At 36.7% G+C, this 20,136-nt stretch overlaps 1 protein-coding gene across 1 annotated transcript; it reads left to right on the top strand.

The window, feature by feature from the left end:
- The first annotated feature begins 1,629 nt into the window (after positions 1-1,629).
- LOC121306836 (T-cell surface glycoprotein CD8 beta chain-like) lies at positions 1,630-17,427 on the top strand. The gene is made up of 7 exons (XM_041238776.1): positions 1,630-1,729; positions 6,741-7,094; positions 8,574-8,666; positions 9,191-9,283; positions 10,871-10,904; positions 14,431-14,489; positions 16,558-17,427. Exons 1-6 carry the CDS (start codon positions 1,684-1,686, stop codon positions 14,447-14,449), a joined length of 639 nt encoding a protein of 212 aa, XP_041094710.1. The 5' UTR covers positions 1,630-1,683; the 3' UTR covers positions 14,450-14,489; positions 16,558-17,427.
- The last annotated feature ends 2,709 nt before the right edge of the window (positions 17,428-20,136 follow it).

Consider the following 20,136-nt stretch of genomic DNA (forward strand, 5'->3'; position numbering starts at 1 on the left):
GGTAATCAACTTCATTTTCAAATGCTGTTAAAAAAAATCTGTAAAATATGGAAAACACAGCCATATAACAATCATCTGTTCCTTGTTTAGTACAGCTGTAAATGTACTATATATATATATAACTCAAGCAACATAAATACAGGTATGCAGTGCACTCAAACTGAACAGCTGAGTGCTCTGTTAGTATAGCAAAGATAATATCATTCAACACAGCAGAGCAGTACAATTCTCATATACTAATATGTATATGTATACAGTACTGTATCATTTTTTTAATTTTTTGTAGCATAAGACACTGAAACTAATGCATGACTTATGTTAGCATCACATTCTGTCAAGTTGGTTAGTTTTGAGCGTGGCTTGTTTCTCATCTTGAAACATTAACTCAGATTCCATCTCCATTCTCAAATTAGGAGCAAACTGCACAGTGTTGGAAACACTTTGAAATCAAGCCCATTGGTTTCCTGAGACTGCTTTCATCAATTAAATAAAGTGAACGTACATAAATATAAATCCATTTGTTACCTCTAGATGGGTTAAATGTAATCCATTAGTTGTTAACTTTTTAAAACGAGTTCTATCAACTACTCTCTCCATGGACGACACCAACAAGTGAGTGCAGATGAAGGCATCAACACCAGTGTGTAAGGGGTGAGTGTGTATCAAATGTTATTTAACCCTTAAGTTTGTTTAATTTATTTATCGTTTTCATTTGAATACGTCACAATTTAGTTTTGTTAACAGGGCCCATAGTTTCCATTACTGCCAGACTCTTTGTGCTGCACTGTAACTACAAACCTGTAACTGGCTTCTCAAAATGTTATTTAGAAATGATACAGCAGGGAAACAGCACTTTCACAGCTACACGTTTAATTGCAACATATGTTAAAACGTTGGGTAACATGCCGTCTGTTTCTCAATAAACTGACGGTTTCACGTATTGAGAAATGTCATTTGAGGTACCTGTGTATATATTGTTTATGGGTATTACAACACAGTTTTAAAGGTTCGGTACTCATTAAGCAACTTGGATACAATAAGTTCAGCGTGTGCACCCAGCACCTTGTGCTGGCACCGAACAATACAAGTTTTTATGTGGTCTCCCCTTTCAAGTGTTGAATTGCAACCAACAAACTCCAGCTGCAGATCTGCATAGAGTTGAAGTTTGTTTCATCTCAGCATTCTCATATTAATGTGTAAATAGTTTGTTTTCAGTATTGGTATTTGTTTATTAATATATAACTAACAAGACCAATAATAATAATCATAATAATACAAATTATAATAATGATAGAATTGCCTGCACTGTGCCATTTCCTATAGAATTCCACCACATAACAAAACAGACCACAGCATCCAATATACATTCATTCTACACAGAGCTTATGGAGAACCTTTTAGTTACCAAGCAGCTGCACTGACAGCACAGAAGACATGGTTTGTGTGTGACTGTATTTTTTTTTATCAAGTCTATAGCCTTTTCTTCTAAACTCTTAATTTAGTTTAACAATTTAAAGCAGCCAGAAGGTTCCTCGCCAGCAGAAATGCTGTCGCCTCTTCTGATTGGTCGAAGGTGACATGGTCTTTTCTCTAGAGGGGGGACTGGAGAGAGATACCAGCATTCGAACTTGGGAGAGAAGCAGCACAGTGTCAGCCTTGTAATACTCCTTGAACACAACTAAGATGAGGCTCCTGGCTTGGCTTTGTGTGGCTGCTTCATGGATGGCAGGTGAGGAGATGTCTTTGCCATTCCCCCCATATTTATTTATTTATTTATTTATTTATTTATTGACAGATCATCTAATAAACTGGTTTGAACACACTTATTTTTAGATGTTCCTTTTTTTAGATCAAGGCCTGGTAGTTTATATATATGTAGTTCATTCACTGTGTATTCATTTTTATCATTGCTGGCTCCTGACTGTATAATCACTCCAGTGTTAGTGAAGAAGTTGAAATCATTTCTAGAGCTGGGACAAACATTCGAATGTTTGAACAAACACTGCTTGACATCTGTTCAGTGGCAAAACTGAGTTCATATTCGTTCATATCTCAGAATTTTGAAATGCCTGTATGGAAAAGATGTTCTGCAGAGGAAAGCAATGCAAGAACAACATTCGAAATAAACACCGGTAACACACATTCGACAGTGCAAGGGTTGCTGCGTTGTTTCTTAAATCGGTCATTTCACAGGGAACCGGGCTTAGTTTACTGCAAGTTTGCACAAATTATACTTTTGTTTTACAGCTGTAATTTGAATATTCGCTTCATATTTGCTTCATTTGTTTAAAAATTAGTTTGGCCATGATGAAGAAATACAGGCATGTTGTTATACTGCAGAGTAGATTATATGTTTGTATTATATTGTATATATTGTATTTAATATGTACAATTTTCAGCACATAAAAAAGCACAAAACTTGATCTGCATACTAGAGAACTTTTAGTAAAAAATATGTTTTTTTCCTAACAAGAAACCTGAAGTCATCATTTGGCTAGGCTTGGTTTAGAGTGTTCTTTGAAGGGATAGTGATTAACAGGAGCCATTGAAACGTATTGCACTAAATCATGGCTGGCGTTTCCTAGAATAATCAATATCCGCTAATTCCAAACACACATGCCGAATCAATCACACCACTATTTAAATAACATCACATCTGTATTAAAAAATAAAAATGACAAAATAATCCCCAGAAGGATTATTTGATCCTTTTATACTGTCAAACCTGATCCTAAGAAAGTGGTCTTCTTAGGCTGGTGGGCTCTGTACACTGCCCATGTCTTTTACAGAAGGAAATCTAGAAACTGGGGGACAAGGTAAAGAAAATGAAATATCTAACAGTGTATGGGAGTGTTGTGGGTGCATATCTGTAATAAATCATAATTTCTATTAGGAAGGCTTTGCATGAGTGTTTCCCTATTGTTATTTGTATGTTTGCCGGCTGTAAAGACTGTAACCGAATAGTTTTTTTAATAGTTCTATCAAACATGGTCTCCATCGACGACAACAACACCAACAGCGATGCCCTATAGATTTCTGACTGCCTCATAGATAGATGAACAAAACAATAAGATAGACTATTACAGATGTTGTCAGAAGTGTCCTGAGAAGTTAAAACCAGAACAGTATAGATGTCTCTACACATGCACTGTGTATATGTATGCATGTATTTATGTTTACTAATATGTTTGAGTAATTAATGATGCTTCTATTTCTATATTAATCTATTTAAATTTGTATTGCTCCAGTTCTTAAATATTAAACTCATCAGAAGTTGTGAAAGCGCAAACAAAAATGACAGCAGGAGTTGTCTTCTGGATTTCAACGTTGCTTCAGTAATTACCAGGCCACTATAAGTTTTATATAAAAAGGAGGGAAATTATTTATTGTAAGTTCCATTGATTATAGTATAACAATTGACAATTGAAGTAAACGTCAGCAAACCTAACACAAATCCCTTGAGAACAGGAACAGCAAATACATCATGAATTCAAGCTGAATTCAACAATAGTTTTTAAAAGGAAATCGCAAGTTAGCTGAGTTAGCTGTAATTACATCGTTATTAACAGGACATAAATAATGAGGCAGACGGAATGATTTTGCTGGTTACATCAATTAAACAAACGCAATGACTGCATTGCAGGTACATGACCCTGACTAAGAAAGCAAAATAATGATGAGTGTTCATCTTAGATTAACTCACACATCAATCAAGAAATAAAATGCAAATATGAGAATGAGATTCGAAACAAGAGTACTTATAATTGAGTAAATGAACAGAGAGCTGAGATACGAAGCTGCCAGCATTACTTATTTATTAAACTGAAGCCGCATGTCCTTGCAGAGAGACAGCAGCAATCACAAGTGGAAACGTTACACTGGGCTGCTGTTTAATGTTCATTGTTTTGTGAAGTGCTTCAAGATTATTGCTCATCAACATCATTGCTCCAGAGTTTTTCATTTGTATTTGTATTTTATTTTTTTGCATGTTTTTTTTTTTTTCTTGAGAAAGGAAGAACCCACCTTATTAAATTTACCAAATCAGAACATCAGAAAAATCACACACTTAGGGTCTTGTATTTATTATGAATTAGTTTCTTATTTGTTATATAATTAAATTTTTGAAAAATCTATATATTTATTTTATTTTATGCTAATGACAATTTGCTTTGAGAATCTGGCTCATTCTGAATGTATACTCCATGCTCATAACTTGCAGTTCACATACAGCATGTAAAAGAAATCCTCTTTTAGAAAACAAATAACCAGTTTCCTTAATTTGAGATGGATCACTTTTTTACAATCAAATAAAATGGAGTGTGTATGTTACAGTAAGCCAGAAACTGGTCAATCTAAAGCCGTACCGGTAACTGTGAACATTCACCAGTACGGTGCCAAGTGTCCAGAAGTAAGAAGAATGGTATTGCTGTTTGGACCTTTGCTGGAAGCTTATTGATAAAGGCACTTGGTTATTCTTGAGATTTAACAGTGCATGCCCGCAGTAAAGTGTGTTGAGATTTAACAGTGCATGCCCGCAGTAAAGTGTGTTGAGATTTAACAGTGCATGCCCGCAGTAAAGTGTGTTGAGATTTAACAGTGCATGCCCGCAGTAACGTGTGTTGAGATTTAACAGTGCATGCCCGCAGTAACGTGTGTTGAGATTTAACAGTGCATGCCCGCAGTAACGTGTATTGAGATTTAACAGTGCATGCCCGCAGTAAAGTGTGTTGAGATTTAACAGTGCATGCCCGCAGTAAAGTGTGTTGAGATTTAACAGTGCATGCCCGCAGTAAAGTGTGTTGAGATTTAACAGTGCATGCCCGCAGTAAAGTGTGTTGAGATTTAACAGTGCATGCCCGCAGTAAAGTGTGTTGAGATTTAACAGTGCATGCCCGCAGTAACGTGTGTTGAGATTTAACAGTGCATGCCCGCAGTAAAGTGTGTTGAGATTTAACAGTGCATGCCCGCAGTAAAGTGTGTTGAGATTTAACAGTGCATGCCCTCAGTAAAGTGTGTTGAGATTTAACAGTGCATGCCCGCAGTAACGTGTGTTGAGATTTAACAGTGCATGCCCGCAGTAAAGTGTGTTGAGATTTAACAGTGCATGCCCGCAGTAACGTGTGTTGAGATTTAACAGTGCATGCCCGCAGTAAAGTGTGTTGAGATTTAACAGTGCATGCCCGCAGTAAAGTGTTATCATGTTTATTTCAAAGATTCACCACTTTACTTGGTAAATGTCAACATTTCCCAGTAAACCTTAAGATATTCTGACTTTTACCATAACATATACATGGTGTGTGATGTTTCAGACCCCAAAGAATGGTACAGTGCTTGGTGATGTTTGTACATGAAAGTCACTATATAAAATAAAGATTATTATTATATTATTAGTAGAAGTAGTAGTATGTGTACTCAACCACAGTATACATACTGGGGATTAGATCGCAACAAATGCTATAGCATTGAATGACTTTTTCGTATTCAGTAAACCTGAGACAGACCATGTTGACCTTGACACGGTTCAGTATCTATTAACAATGTACACAATCTTTTTTTTTAAATGTCTAATTATATTTACTTCAGTTTTACACTAAAATATTGAGTTAACATAACTAATATTACAATTAATGTTCGATCTTTCAACACTTGTTAAAATTGCATGTTAGTCCCAGTGGGGATAGCACTGTATTAAAGTGATTTAATGAGCAGAAGCAACCCCTTGAAATGATGCTCACCCAGCCCGTTTGAAATGATGCTCACCCAGCCCGTTTGAAATGATGCTCACCCAGCCCGTTTGAAATGATGCTTACCCAACCCGTTTGAAATGATGCTCACCCAGACCATTTGAAATGATGTTCACCCAGACCGTTTGAAATGATGCTCACCCAGACCGTTTGAAATGATGCTCACCCAGCCCGTTTGAAATGATGCTCACCCAGCCCGTTTGAAATGATGTTCACCCAGACCGTTTGAAATGATGCTCACCCAGACCGTTTGAAATGATGTTCACCCAGACCGTTTGAAATGATGCTCACCCAACCCGTTTGAAATGATGCTCACCCAACCCGTTTGAAATGATGCTCACCCAGCCCGTTTGAAATGATGTTCACCGAACCCGTTTGAAATGATGCTTACTCAGCCCATTTGAAATGATGTTCACCCAGACCGTTTGAAATGATGCTCACCCAACCCGTTTGAAATGATGCTCACCCAGACCGTTTGAAATGATGCTCATCCAGCCCGTTTGAAATGACGTTCACCCAGACCGTTTGAAATGATGCTCACCCAGCCCGTTTGAAATGATGCTCACCCAGACTGTTTTAACATGTCCCACTTATGTGTTGTTTTATATAGCTGTTATTTGCTTTTCTTTTACTTTATTTGAGCTACAGTAAGTCGAAATAAATCTTTCTTTTTTGAAAATGAAATTGTCTTCTTATTCATGCAGATGTATTTCTCGCTTTCAAATTGAGCTCCTTAAACAAAAATAAATTTAAGAAATAGATTATGAAAAGTGACATTTGGTAGAAGGGAGGATTTAGTTTAGGGTAATATATATTTTGTCAGCAGGAGGAAAGTTTTTTGTATTAATACTTTTTGTTTTTAAGTAGGGAAGAGTTTTTAACATGCAAGTCTGTGACCGCACATAATGGAATGGAACCTGTGCCATTAATGGAACTGGCAGGCAAAAGTTTCTGATGAAATGTTTTCATTTGTATTTTCTGTATTTATCCTAACAGCCGCCAACAGCTCAATCCTGACTCAGATCCCAAACTCCATAATTATCCCAGAAAACAATTCTGTTTCCATTACTTGCAAAGGGGAAGCCCAAATTGCACAAAGGGGGATTTTCTGGTACCGGCAGACCAACGGAATATACAACTTTCAGTTCCTCATGCATGTAAGCACCAGCGGCAGAGAAACGCATGCAGAAGGCATTGATCAAAGGTTCAAAACTACTCTGAGAACCGGAACTGAACTCTGCACCTTGAAGATCAGCCTGATCAAGAAAGAAGACAGTGGGATGTATTACTGCTCCGTCTCACATGGTGGAACATTCACAGTGGCCAATGGAACCAACCTGACAGTAGGAGGTGAGCATAAGCAGGTTGTAGATTAGTCCTGTGGAAGAGGCTCCTGGAATATCAGGGATGTCCATAGACAAACTGAACCTCACTAAGGGCTTGGGGTCCATACCTATCAGCTTTAGGTAGTGCCCTGAGCTTCTACTGTGTAGCACAAGACGTGCGTCTGGGTTGGAAATACTGGGAATGTACTGTATGTGTACGAACAGTTCTTGTGCTGAAGAGCTGTATATGTGGTTATGCTGTTTCCGTGTAGATATTGCTAGAGTATTCCTCATCAGATGACAATTGCCTATCCTGAGGGCATATGGTAATTATTACAGTGTGACTACAATATAAATAATGTATCTAGATTTGAAGTGTATGAATTGCTATACTAGTTACATACTGTACTGTCTCTGCTGGTTTTTATCGTCAGTAAGTACTGATCTGGAGAACAGTAACCACTGCAACTCTAAGAAACCCCAAATAAACACCTTTCAGCATTAAACAGTCACAATGAATGAAGAGCTTTAAGCTTTTACAAAATTACAGTTTTTTAAAGATTCAGGAGATGGACCAAAAAAATACAAAATACAAAATCAGCGCTGAAATAGGATATTTTATTAGGACAAGTTACTGGTCATTCGAGTAACGTCTCCAATTCTCCTATTCTGAAAGGGAAATTATGGGTTGAAGTGTGATGACTCGAAATGTGTGCCTCTCACTACGTTCATTCCATGTTTCTTTGTAATAAGTCATCCTGATCACATGTATAAGGCATGCATTCATTAAAAAATGAACACGTCTCACGATCTCATTCATGCATAATGCATGCCTTATACATGTGAGCAGCGTCATTGTTACAAAGGAACATGGAATGAATCCGGATAATGAAATCCAGGGCAGAATGATAAACTCAGAGGAAGTGCATAATATATTCAGGTGTTCTTCCTGTGGTATTAAGTCGGAATTCATTATGAATTTGCAGTCATTATTTTAAAGTGTTGCCATTGCATTAAATCTGGTTTACAAAGTTGATGATTCTGTATTTTGCTCATCATGGTTTACAAGCAAACAGATGCTTAATAATGAAATGATGCAATGGTGGCCCCTCCTATCCTTATAGGAAGGGTCTACTCATTCTCATACAGACCTCTGCTGTACCAAACATGATACTTGTTTCAACCGGCTTTAATCAAAAGCAAATGTTGGCTCTTATGATCCCTTTAGTTTTAGACTTCCATAGCTAAAGCTTATAAACAAGAACTCATTGATTTCTACATACCCGTTTGTCAAGTGTGGGCATTGAGCTTTAATTGTGCTCTCTTCAAACCCAGGGAAGCAACACATGTTAATATGTTCAGAATCTTCTGCTACAGTCACTGACACAGTCCTTGTCTTGGATAGTTTTATTATTGCACTAAAGATGTTGACAAACACCAGTAAAACATCCTTTCTAGTTTTAAAACTGTTTGTGTTTTATTCAATATTTGTATTCCTTTTCAGAGCTTCCTCCACCTCCACCCCCAACCACCAAGCCAACGAAGCCAAAGCCAAGAAAACTCTGCCCCTGTTCCAGTGGGAATCTAAAGACGAAGGGTAAACTTGGCTAGTTCAGGTTCTTTTGCACCGTACTATTTTCATTGATCTTCATTTTAATTTGAACGATGTTCCAAGACTAAGAGTGGGCAAGGTGACCAAATTACTTCTTCCCAAAGTGCACTTCTGATTGTTCTGAAATCTTAACGCACAAGCTAGTTATTGTTTTCCTGGCATTATTTGTTTACATCCTTCCAGCCTTCTAGGACATGCCTTATTAAAGGTATCCCTGTATTTTCTGTATCCCTACCAACTCAATCTTTAAAAGCAGAATAACATTTGAATTTACATTGCATAGAGTTTGCAGGCTAACAGAGAAAGAAAGAGATTGGTCTTTAGTTATTAAAAACTTTGTAGACCATTATTACTTAAAACCCAAACGAACCTGCCTGCAGATATGGCAAGGACTCTCATTGTTACAGCAAGCTCCTCAAGGGTTGTGGACAGATGGAATGAAGCTGGGCTTGTGTTGCACTGGGTTGAAGTCGCTGTGCTTGTAACAGGTTCTCTATTGTTTCTTGCAGGCTTCTCCTGTGGCTCTCTGGTTTTGGGGCCCCTGGCTGGAGGTGCTGCTGCCCTGCTTGTTGCTGTGGTCAGCACCCTGTACTATTTCAGCAGTAAGTGCTGTTATTACTGGATCAAATACATGCATCTGGATCTGCTTAAGCCTTCATGCAGAGTTTGCTTTGATGTGTATCCCTACAGGTGACTGTGATTTAACATGGTCCGTTAGGGACAAGGGGAATTGCTAATGAAAATAACAATAATTAAAGTTAGTTAATATGGAATGAATCCTAAATTGCATGCATTTAACACACTCACACAGATGTGTAATTGCTAAGCAGATTCAGATGTTTTATTTTGGTTTAAACATGCTTTCATCTCTGCATTAAGGTTCAGAGCAGAATTCACTACAGCTCTCATTACGCAGTGAAAACCATAATGAGACTGTAGAGCAGTGGTGTGCAAAGTGGGGGGTGCAGAGAGTCAGTAATGGGGCGCAACTATGATTAAAGGGGCAGTTATGTTCCCCCCGTATATATAATTATATATTATATATATTATATATATATATATATATATATCATATATATATATATATATATATATATATATATAGCATAGTAACCCATTGTTCAAACAGTGTGTAAAAAAAAGCACTAATGTTTTAACAGCTGTTTTTTTTCCCTCGGATTTAATGTAAATCGTGTATTTCTTCCTAGATTTAACCAAAAAAGTCCAGACTTAGCAAAATATATAAATGTTAACAAACACATTCTTAAAAGTGTAACAGCAACTCTGCAGCATACAATGCCAAATCAGTTGCGTCCACGGGCATGGGCTTGCATGCTAGCTTCAGATTTAGCTGGCAACATTTTTTTTTTTTTGTGAAAACCCAGATGTATTTTTTCAGATGTATCTGTTAGGTAAATTTACATGTCTTTGTTTCACAGATTTATTTGTTAGAAATGTTACCTAAATGTTGACTCACCAAGTGTAAAAAAATAAATTAATTAAATTCACTGATTTATTTGTTAGAAACCCAGATTTAACATGTCAGCTAAATAAAAAATAATAATAAAAAAAGATTTATAGACTGATGTTAAATGTTGAGTTTGTGATACACTTCTGTATTTTGCTAAATCTGGACTTTTTGAGGTTAAATCTAGGAAAAAATACACAACTTATATTAAATCAGGAAAATAAAACAACCATCTGTTCAGATATAAAGGTAAGTTCTAACGTTTTAATATGCGTGTGGGGGTGGCTCGCGACAAATTGTAAAAAGTGTGCGCACCACTGCTGCAGAGGAGCGTGTTGGACCTGCCAATGTGTGAATCACTAGTCATATTTTCATATTTACGATGTGTGCTGTACATGGTTATAGAATGGCTTGGATATTCCTTCATCCTGATTGGCTGTTAACATTCCATTGCCAGTATGCTTAAAAGAGTACAACCAGTGGTTCAGATAATAGCTTCAACATAATTAACTCAATAAATCACTCCAGGGCATGTGTTGTACTGATACAACCCACTGCCCAGGTGGTTCACAACACAACACTCCTGGTACGGCCCACGGCTTCTCCTCTATTAGTGTTTACTTATTTGTGGAACTCCAGGGGCAGTCTCATAGTTGTAGAAATTATGAAGGATGTTATAAAAAGCTTGTTTGTAAACTCTCCTGTTTCTCTTTGTATCCAGGGCTGCCCAAGAAGTGTCGTCACAGAATGATAAAGTGAGTAAAGAGCACAGCTCTCTCTGTCACTATTTGTGACTATAAGTAGTTATGTTTGAAATCATGTTTTCAAAGAAAGAAACTGCAGACTGAGGAGAGGAAAGAAAGAGCAGACTGAGGAGAGGAAAGAAAAAGCAGACTGAGGAGAGGAAAGAAAGAAAGAAAAAGAAAGAGCAGACTGAGCAGGAAAGAAAGAAAGAAAGAAAGAAAGAAAGAAAGAAAGAAAGAGAAGAGAAAGAAAGAAAGAAAAAGCAGACTGAGGAAAGAAAGAAAGAGCAGACTGAGACAGAGAGGAAAGAAAGAAAAAGAAAGAGCGGACTGAGCAGGAAAGAAAGAAAGAAAAAGAAAGAACAGGCTGAGCAGAAAAGAAAGAAAGAAAGAAAGAAAGAAAGTTGCTTTCATGCACTCTGACTCGTCCCTTTTCTTTCTTCTTTTTCTTTTAGGAATGCTAGAGTCCTTTTCTTCTTTCTTTCTTGCTTTCTTTCTTTCTTTCTTCTTTTCAGGGGGGACAAGAAACTTTGACTCTCGTCTGACTCTTTCTACTTTTCCTTTCTGAGAATCCGACCTCGTCTATCTTTCTTTCGTCCTTTCTTTCTTCTTTCTTTCAGACTAGTCTGACTCGTCTGACTATCTTCTTTCTTTCTTTTTCTTTCTCGCCTGACTCGTCTTCTTTCTTTCTTTTTCTTTCTCGATGACTCGTCGGGATACTCTTTCTTTCTTTCTTCTTTTCTTTGTTTATTCTTTACGTCTCCAGAAAGAGCAGGAAAGAAAGAAAGAAAAAGAAAGAGCAGACTGAGCAGGAAAGAAAGAAAGAAAAAGAAAGAAAGAAAGAAAGAGCAGATCGTTGAAAGTCAAGAAAGAAAAGTCAAGAAAACTCAGACTGAGCCAGGACAGAAAGAAGAAAGTATGAAAAAGCAAGACTTTCTTTCTTTTTCTTTTTCGTCTGACTCGTCAGCTTTCTTTCTTTCTTTTTTCTTTTCTCGAAGTGAAGGACTCGTCTGAGCTTTCTTCTGAAAGAAAAGGCTTTTTCGAAAGAAACTCGTAGCTGTCTTTGAAAGAAAGAAAGAGCAGACTGAGCAGGAAAGGAAAGAAAGAGCAGACTGAGCAGGATAGAAAGAAAGAAAAAGAAAGAGCAGGCTGAGCAGGAAAGAAAGAAAGAAAAAGAAAGAGCAGACTGAGCAGGAAAGAAAGAAAGAAAGAAAAGAGACTGAGACGTCTGACTCGTCAGGAAAAAGAAGAAAAAGAAAAGAAAGAGCTTTCTTGCTTGCTTTTTAAAGAAAGAAAAAGAAAGAGTCTTTCTTTCTTTTTCAGGAGCAAGTCTGACTCAAGAAAAAGCCTTCTTTCTTTATTTCTTTTCTTTCTCGAAGAACTCGTCCTTTCTTTCTTCCTTTTTCTTTCTCGTCTGAAAGAAAGTCCTTTCTTTATTTCTTTTCTTTCAGGACTGAGTCTGCAGGTCAAGAGACTTCTTTCTTTTTCTTTGACTCGAAAGTCGAGAAAAAGAAAGAGCAGATTCCTTTCTTTTTATTTCTCGTCAGACTCGAAGAAAGAAAGAAAAAGAAAGAGCAGACTGAGCAGGAAAGAAAGAAAGAAAAAGAAAGAGCAGACTGAGCAGGAAAGAAAGAAAGAAAAAGAAAGAGCAGACTGAGCAGGAAAGAAAGAAAGAAGAAAGAGCAGACTGAGCAGGAAAGAAAGAAAAAGAAAGAAAGCAGGCTGAGCAGGAAAGAAAGAAAGAAAAAGAAAGAGCAGACTGAGCAGGAAAGAAAGAAAAAGAAAGAGCAGAGAGCAGGAAAGAAAGAAAAAGAAAGAGCAGACTGAGCAGGAAAGAAAGAAAGAAAAAGAAAGAGCAGACTGAGCAGGAAAGAAAGAAAGAAAGAGCAAGAAAGAAAGAAAGAAAAGAAAGAAAGAAAGAGCAGGCTGAGCAGGAAAGAAAGAAAAAGAAAGAGCAGGCTGAGCAGGAAAGAAAGAAAAAAGAAAGAGCAGGCTGAGCAGGAAAAAGAAAGAAAGAAAAAGAAAGAGCAGGCTGAGCAGGAAAGAAAGAAAGAAAAAGAAAGAGCAGACTGAGCAGGAAAGAAAGAAAGAAAAAGAAAGAGCAGACTGAGCAGAAAGAAAGAAAAAGAGTCCTTCTGTTTCTTTCTTTTTTTTCTTTCGAGCAGGACTCGAGCTTTCTTTCTTCTCTTTTTTCTTTCTCACGTCTCGAACTCGTCGTACTGAATTGATTAAGAAAAAGAAAGAAGCAGACTTGAGCAGAAAGAAAGACAGAAAAAGAAAGAGCCGTCTGACTGTCCTTTTCTTTCTTTCTTCTTTCTCGTCCGACTTCTTTCTTGCTTCATCTTTCTCGCCGTCTGACTCGTCCTTTCTTAAAAAATTTTTTGTTCTCCAGACTGAGCAGGAAAGAAAGAAAGAAAGAAAAAGAAAGAGCAGGCTGAGCAGGAAAGAAAGAAAGAAAGAAGAAAGAGCAGGCTGAGCAGGAAAGGAAAGAAAGAAAAAGAAAGAGCAGACTGAGCAGGAAAGAAAGAAAGAAAAAAGAAAGAGCAGACTGAGCAGGAAAGAAAGAAAGAAAAAAGAAAGAGCAGACTGAGCAGGAAAGAAAGAAAGAAAAAGAAAGAGCAGGAGCTGAGAAAGAAAGAGCAGGAAAGAAAGAAAGAAAAAGAAAGAGCAGAGAGCAGGAAAGAGAAAGAAAGAAAGAAACTGAAAGAAAGAAGAAAGAGCAGAAAGAGCCTTTATTTCTTGAAAGGAAAGAAAGAGCAGGACGAGCATGGAAGAAAGAAAGAAAAAGAAAGAGCCTTTCTCTTCTTTTTTTTCTTTCTCGCTGAACGAAAGTCAAGAGCAGAAAGAAAAAGAAAGAGCAGAAAGAAAAAGAAAGAAAGAAAGAAAGAAAGAAAGAAAGAGCAGAAAGCAGGAAAGAAAGAAAGAAAGAAAGAAAGAAAGAAGCAGACTGAGCAGGAAAGAAAGAAAGAAAAGAGCAGACTGAGCAGGAAAGAAAGAAAGAAAAAGAAAGAGCAGACTGAGCAGGAAAGAAAGAAAGAAAAAGAAAGAGCAGAGAGGAAGTAGCTTTAAAGAAGTTTCTTCTCGGACAAGCCTAGATTCTTTTCTTTCTCGTCTGACTAGTCCTTCTACTGAGCAGGATAGAAAGAAAGAGCAGGCTGAGTCCGAAAGAAAGAAAGAAAAAGAAAGAGCAGACTGAGCAGGAAAGCCAGCCTACCTGATAACCCAGCTGTACTGTGGAAACACTACTGGGTCAGGAGATCAGCTTACTCAGTCCTATCAGGGGTCGAACCCTAGACAAACCTGCAGCACATAACCTGCAAAACGGGCTGCACCAAATCCAAGACAGCTCACTGAAGAGGAGGCTGGGTTACAGCTGGAGAGGAGCCTGCATCGATCTGAACACTGCTCCTTACTCACTGCTCACTGCTCCACAGTACAGACACAGTGCGAGGAGGCTGGGTTTTGCATCGTTTCCTCATTTCTGTTGCTGATAACATGGTCTCCTAGTTTTTTCATGTGCTTTTTTTATTTTAAACAGGAAGAAGCTGTTGCAATGAATCGTCTCTTTACTGAGGTTCCAGGGGGCCATCAATCAAGGCAAGTTTGGGCTTTTTAATATATATCGATATATGCATAATATAAAGTAGTTCAGTCTGTTTTTACATACGTTATATTACACTGCAGATACTGAGCTCAGCAATGCACAGAAAGTACATTAACCTTCCAATTCAATGCATGTAAAGTTAAAGCAGAAACATCTTAAACAACAGAGTTATATGTTGTTGTTTTTTTAATTCCGCAAACATGAAACACTCCCTCCCGCCTCGTCTCAGAGAGGTTCAGTTAGAACCACAGCGCAGTGCAGAGCAGGAGTTACAGCATTGCGATTTTGTTGGGGATTTTTTTTCATTTACTTATTTTTTTCTTGCTCAAATATATGAAAATGGCAACAAAAAAAAACACCAGGTCAGAACAAAATAGAACAGAAATGCTGTCCCTCTGTGGAGCACTGCACGGTGAATAATACACACCAGAAACTGTTACTATAAAAAGAGAACAGATGGAATTACTAGTATTATTATTCTTGTTGTTGAGTTTTTATTATTTTTTTATTATTTTTACATTTCTGGGAACTATAATGCCCGATTTACACTTAAACATACGTGACAATATGTATTGATGTCCCTTTTATATCTTCTGTGTGTGTGTGTGTGTGTGTGAGTGCGTGTGTGTGTGTGTGTGTGAGTGTGTGTGTGTGTGTGTGGTGTGTGTGTGTGTTTGTGAGTGTGTGTGGTGTGTGTGTGTGTGTGTGTGTGTGTGTGTGTGTGTGTGTGTGTGTGTGTGTGTGTGTGTGTGTGTGTGTGTGTGTGTGTGTGTGTGTGTGTGTGTGTGTGTGTGTGTGTGCGTGTGTGTGTGTGTGTGTATATATTCAAATGTCACTCGTGTACAGCTAATTTTATACAAGTTATTTAAACTGAGGTGCACTCTCATCAAAAACGTATTTTTATATGGTCATCTTATAATTAAAGAAAGTGATCCACTCCATATTTCATTTCGAATAAAAAGTTATTATCTTTAGAATTTAAATTTAGAATTATTAATTTAAAAAACCTTATATATAATATATATATATATATATATATATATATATATATATATATATATATATATATATATATATATATATATATATTTATTTGATGTTATGTGATATTAATAATAGTTATATATATGTTCAAACCCTCATATACCTATATACATATGTATCACTGTGGTAGTTTGATATTGGATATGCATAATATCCATATCAAAATGTTGCATTCTTTATTCAGTTATTTAATGTAATATTAAATATGCAGTACAATTTTTTTCAATAAATTTAAAGAAACGGCCCAAAAAGATCCAATTAAAACATTAATTTAAGGGGAGTTTGTACCCCTTCCATTATAACCACCTTTAGGGAATGTAAACAGACTGGACTGTCAACTGTTTTCCTACACACAGAAGTCCAAACTCAAATAGTGTAATAAACACGCACCAAGGGTTTATATTTTCGGTGTAACATCAAGCTCTTTCTTTCTGTTTGTTTAACAGACATATCATGCAAGGAGATTATATGCCAGAACAGTCATTTTATTTGAAGTGATGGTTCTTATTCACAGCAATTTCATTTGAAGAATGTTTTTTTAGAAAGGACGTGGTGTAAACACACTGTATCCATGTGTAGAAGCTTGGTGAATACAGCCACACTATTACATGCATGATACATTATTAGGGACAGTTTGGCTGGATTCTCAGAGGGTTACTCCAAATTGTCTTTACCATATTTTTTTTAGAATGGAGAAGCACACCCAATAAAGTTCTTAAACCACAAATAAACAACTAAGACATTTCATTAACGGGCTTGGCAGATAGTCAGTTATTATTATTATTATTATTATTATTATTATATTTATTATTATTAATTATATTTAGTGTTTATGAAAAAGATCTGCTAGTGAGGATTTGATGTAAGTAGCTATGAGAATCTAGCCCATTAGTACACACATATATATATATATATATTATATATGTAATATATATATATAGATATATATATATATATATATATATATATATATATATATATATGTTCATTGTATTTTGGATTATTTTTCCTCTCCAGGTCCCCCTTGTTTGCCATCCTGTGGGACAGGACTACATGATATGAATGAATGTGTTGGGAACTCTAGAACAGAAGATTTCAAAGGACTTCATAAAATCTTGAAATGCATACTGATAGTTCAAAGCAATCATACACATGGTAACAATTTACTCTGTGTCTTTATCTGCACTGTAATAACACAGCAATGGCACATACTGTAGTCATGTAGTTACTATGCACCGTTCAATTACAATGTATCTACAGAAGCTGTTGTGTTTTAACAAAGAGATTTCCCGGTAATTTCATTGTAGTTAGAGGCATTTACTGTGAAGTGTTACCTTATCAATAGCTCGTGTCATTTCCATGGCTTGTCCTTGCTTCACGTGTGGCACAGCATCTCCTGGGTATTTGCATTTGAAGACAGGGCTGTGATGAGATACCAGCGTGCAGTCTGATCTTCAGACCTACCATAGAGCGTCATTAATACCACTCTCTCTTCTTCCATGCCTATACCCACTGTAGTGGCCCCCCAAAGATAGCACGTGATTGGGACTCCTGTTTCAGCACCATCGTGACGCTTCATTATAGATTCCCTTGGCTTTTTAAAAATTCATAACATGATAATGCATTACAGCATTGAAAAGGCTTACAACACATTCAGTAAAGCTTTATGCCAATATTTTGCAACAAACTGCTATTCCTTGTTAACAATCTTAATAACACATTTCTCCATTTGAGCAAGTCCTTAAACTAAAGTGTGACCAGTATTCCTTTAAAAATACCCTATTGTTTTCCATTTACCAATCTATGCATAGCATTCCAGTTGTGTATCTATAAATAGCTGCTGCTAACAATGATTTTCAGAAAATCCGCTTTTCTTATTTTCTTACTTGTAAATTTTTTTAGAAAATGATACTTTTAAGTGTTTTTTTAATAAATAAATAAATACATGTTTTGAAATGTTTTTTTATTTTTATTTTACCATTGTTTCTCTCCATTGAATGTATTTGTGATTTGCAGCAGAATGATGTTTTCTGTTTCAGGTGCATGCAAGCTTGACTTGCTTTGGGTTTCTGATATGATCAGCCTTGCTATATTGTACTGTGTGAGTGTGTCGTGTCGCTATGTATTTAATCCAAGGAGCAATGGCTCACATTCCAGGTTCATTCCATCAGAACCCTATTCAAAGGTAGCATCCACAAATCTATTAAACTTTAGGGTGGTTCAGTCTGGTGAATGGAAGGTTCTGTCATTTTTTGTGCTTAGTTTGTATGTGTACATTGGAAATGCTCCAAGTCAAAGCTGAGATGGGATGTCTTCTCCTTTCCAATGTCTGAAAGAGGCACATGTGGAAATAACTGCTGAAACTTAGGACTGTTTAAGGAATTTAATGTTAGTTTTTTTTTTAAAGCTCATAAAAACTGGAGTTCACAAAACCCACTGATAACTGTTTTAGTGAAGATAAGAAGTTAATTATCAGCTTTCAAGCACTATTTGCCCTAAGAGAATGTTTATAAACACTCTTAAAGAAGCAGGCCTTAAAACACTTCATGAAGTTTTATGATTCAGGTCCTTTTGTTTCTTTATAGTTCTAGAATTGTAGAATTTTACACAGCATACTGTATGAAGTCAGTGGCTGTGCCACAGAGTTGACTAACTGCAGTTAAATTAAAGAATTGAACAGTCCTGTGCCCTGCTTCTATACCAGTACAGTTCTGAACTGTGCAGCATGTTAAACAGAGCAGGCAGTGATGAAGATGAACGGCAGCCACTGGCTCCCTGACAGGATTCTACCCATGCAGTGCTCCCAGCGGCGTTCCTGGAAATGCTCAACTGACATTGCGGTGATGGGTTACTTTAGTCTAATGCAGCTTGCAGACTCCCGCAGCTGGAGAAGCAGTGAGTGTTACACAGAATTAAACATATAGTAATTCACACAATCAAACCTGCTTCCATGGTGCTTCGGACTGAGGGCTTCTCTTCAGGATGTTTATCATAAGAAATTGTTCAGACATAACATGCAAACAAAATCCATTACACACGTGTTTCAGCAATTGCTTTAGCCATGGTAAGTTCAGCTTATAGTTTTTACTACATATTTGTTCAGAGACATGGTTGACGTATATAGCCAGGTAGTCTTTACAACAACTTGGTTGGGTTTCAGCAGTGCTAAACCTACGAGCAGCTGTTTATAATGGGTGTCTGCAGCAGCTTCGCTAGATCTCTAACTGCTTTTAAATGTCCAAACCATCTGAAAACAATATGAAAAAAATAAAGCAGTACTGTATTCTCAAACAACAGTGTGCTCCCTCTGCAACAGCCTGGGTCTTAGTTTTGCACCTACATTCATTTTATGTATGGTTAGTTAAACCCTCCCATGTTCTTAAAGCTGGGGCAATGGTACTTAATTACACATTGCATCACACAAGACAAAATATACTGCACATGAAACACAATCATAGTGAATGAAAAAGAAAGCACAGTGAACACTGCACATGAAACACAATCATAGTGAACAAAAAAGAAAGCACGGTGAACACTGCACATGAAACACAATCATAGTGAACAAAAAAGAAAGCACGGTGAATACTGCACATGAAACACAATCATAGTGAACGAAAAAGAAAGCACAGTGAACACTGCACATGAAACACAATCATAGTGAACAAAAAAGAAAGCACGGTGAATACTGCACATGAAACACAATCAGTGAACGAAAAGAAAGCATGATGATGTTAATGAAATGGTTTTCACTGATTACTGTAACATGTCAAAGATGGGCCTCACAGTCATTCCTTTTGCTCCATGTAAATGAACAAACAAATATGAAAGATGTAAAACATCAGTAACTGGGCTCAGTGACATGGGGAAAAATACAGACAGATTTTACAAACAAAGGACAAGGGTCTATAAAACAATAGAATATTTACCACAAGACATTGCTTAAACTTTAAATTAACTTTCATAGAGTTTACATTTGCAGAAATTAACTTGTCTGTTGCATATTCTCATTTTTTTACATGTATCCTGTGTGTCTTTCTGCTCATTTTAAAGTAATTTCCCACCTTTTTTAATGCCATCTTTAAATACCTTTATAAAAGAATTGCACAGCGTAATAAAGCACAGGTAAGCATTGTAAAGAATAGCGAGGTATGGTAAAGCATATTTAAAACATGACAAACAAGGGAAAACTATGGTAAATGAATAGTATAGCCAGGGTAAACGATGTAAATGAAGTATAGCCAGGGAAAACTATTGTAAATAGTATAGCCAGGGTAAACTATGGTAAATGAATAGTATAGCCAGGGTAAACTATGGTAAATGAATAGTATAGCCAGGGTAAACTATGATAAATGAATAGTATAGCCAGGGTAAACTATGGTAAATGAATAGTATAGCCAGGGTAAACTATGGTAAATGAATAGTATAGCCAGGGTAAACTATGATAAATGAATAGTATAGCCAGGGTAAACTATGGTAAATGAATAGTATAGCCAGGGTAAACTATGGTAAATGAATAGTATAGCCAGGGTAAACTATGATAAATGAATAGTATAGCCAGGGTAAACTATGATAAATGAATAGTATAGCCAGGGTAAA

This window comes from Polyodon spathula, chromosome 2 (genome assembly GCF_017654505.1).
Source record: "Polyodon spathula isolate WHYD16114869_AA chromosome 2, ASM1765450v1, whole genome shotgun sequence".
Lineage (NCBI taxonomy): Eukaryota > Metazoa > Chordata > Actinopteri > Acipenseriformes > Polyodontidae > Polyodon > Polyodon spathula.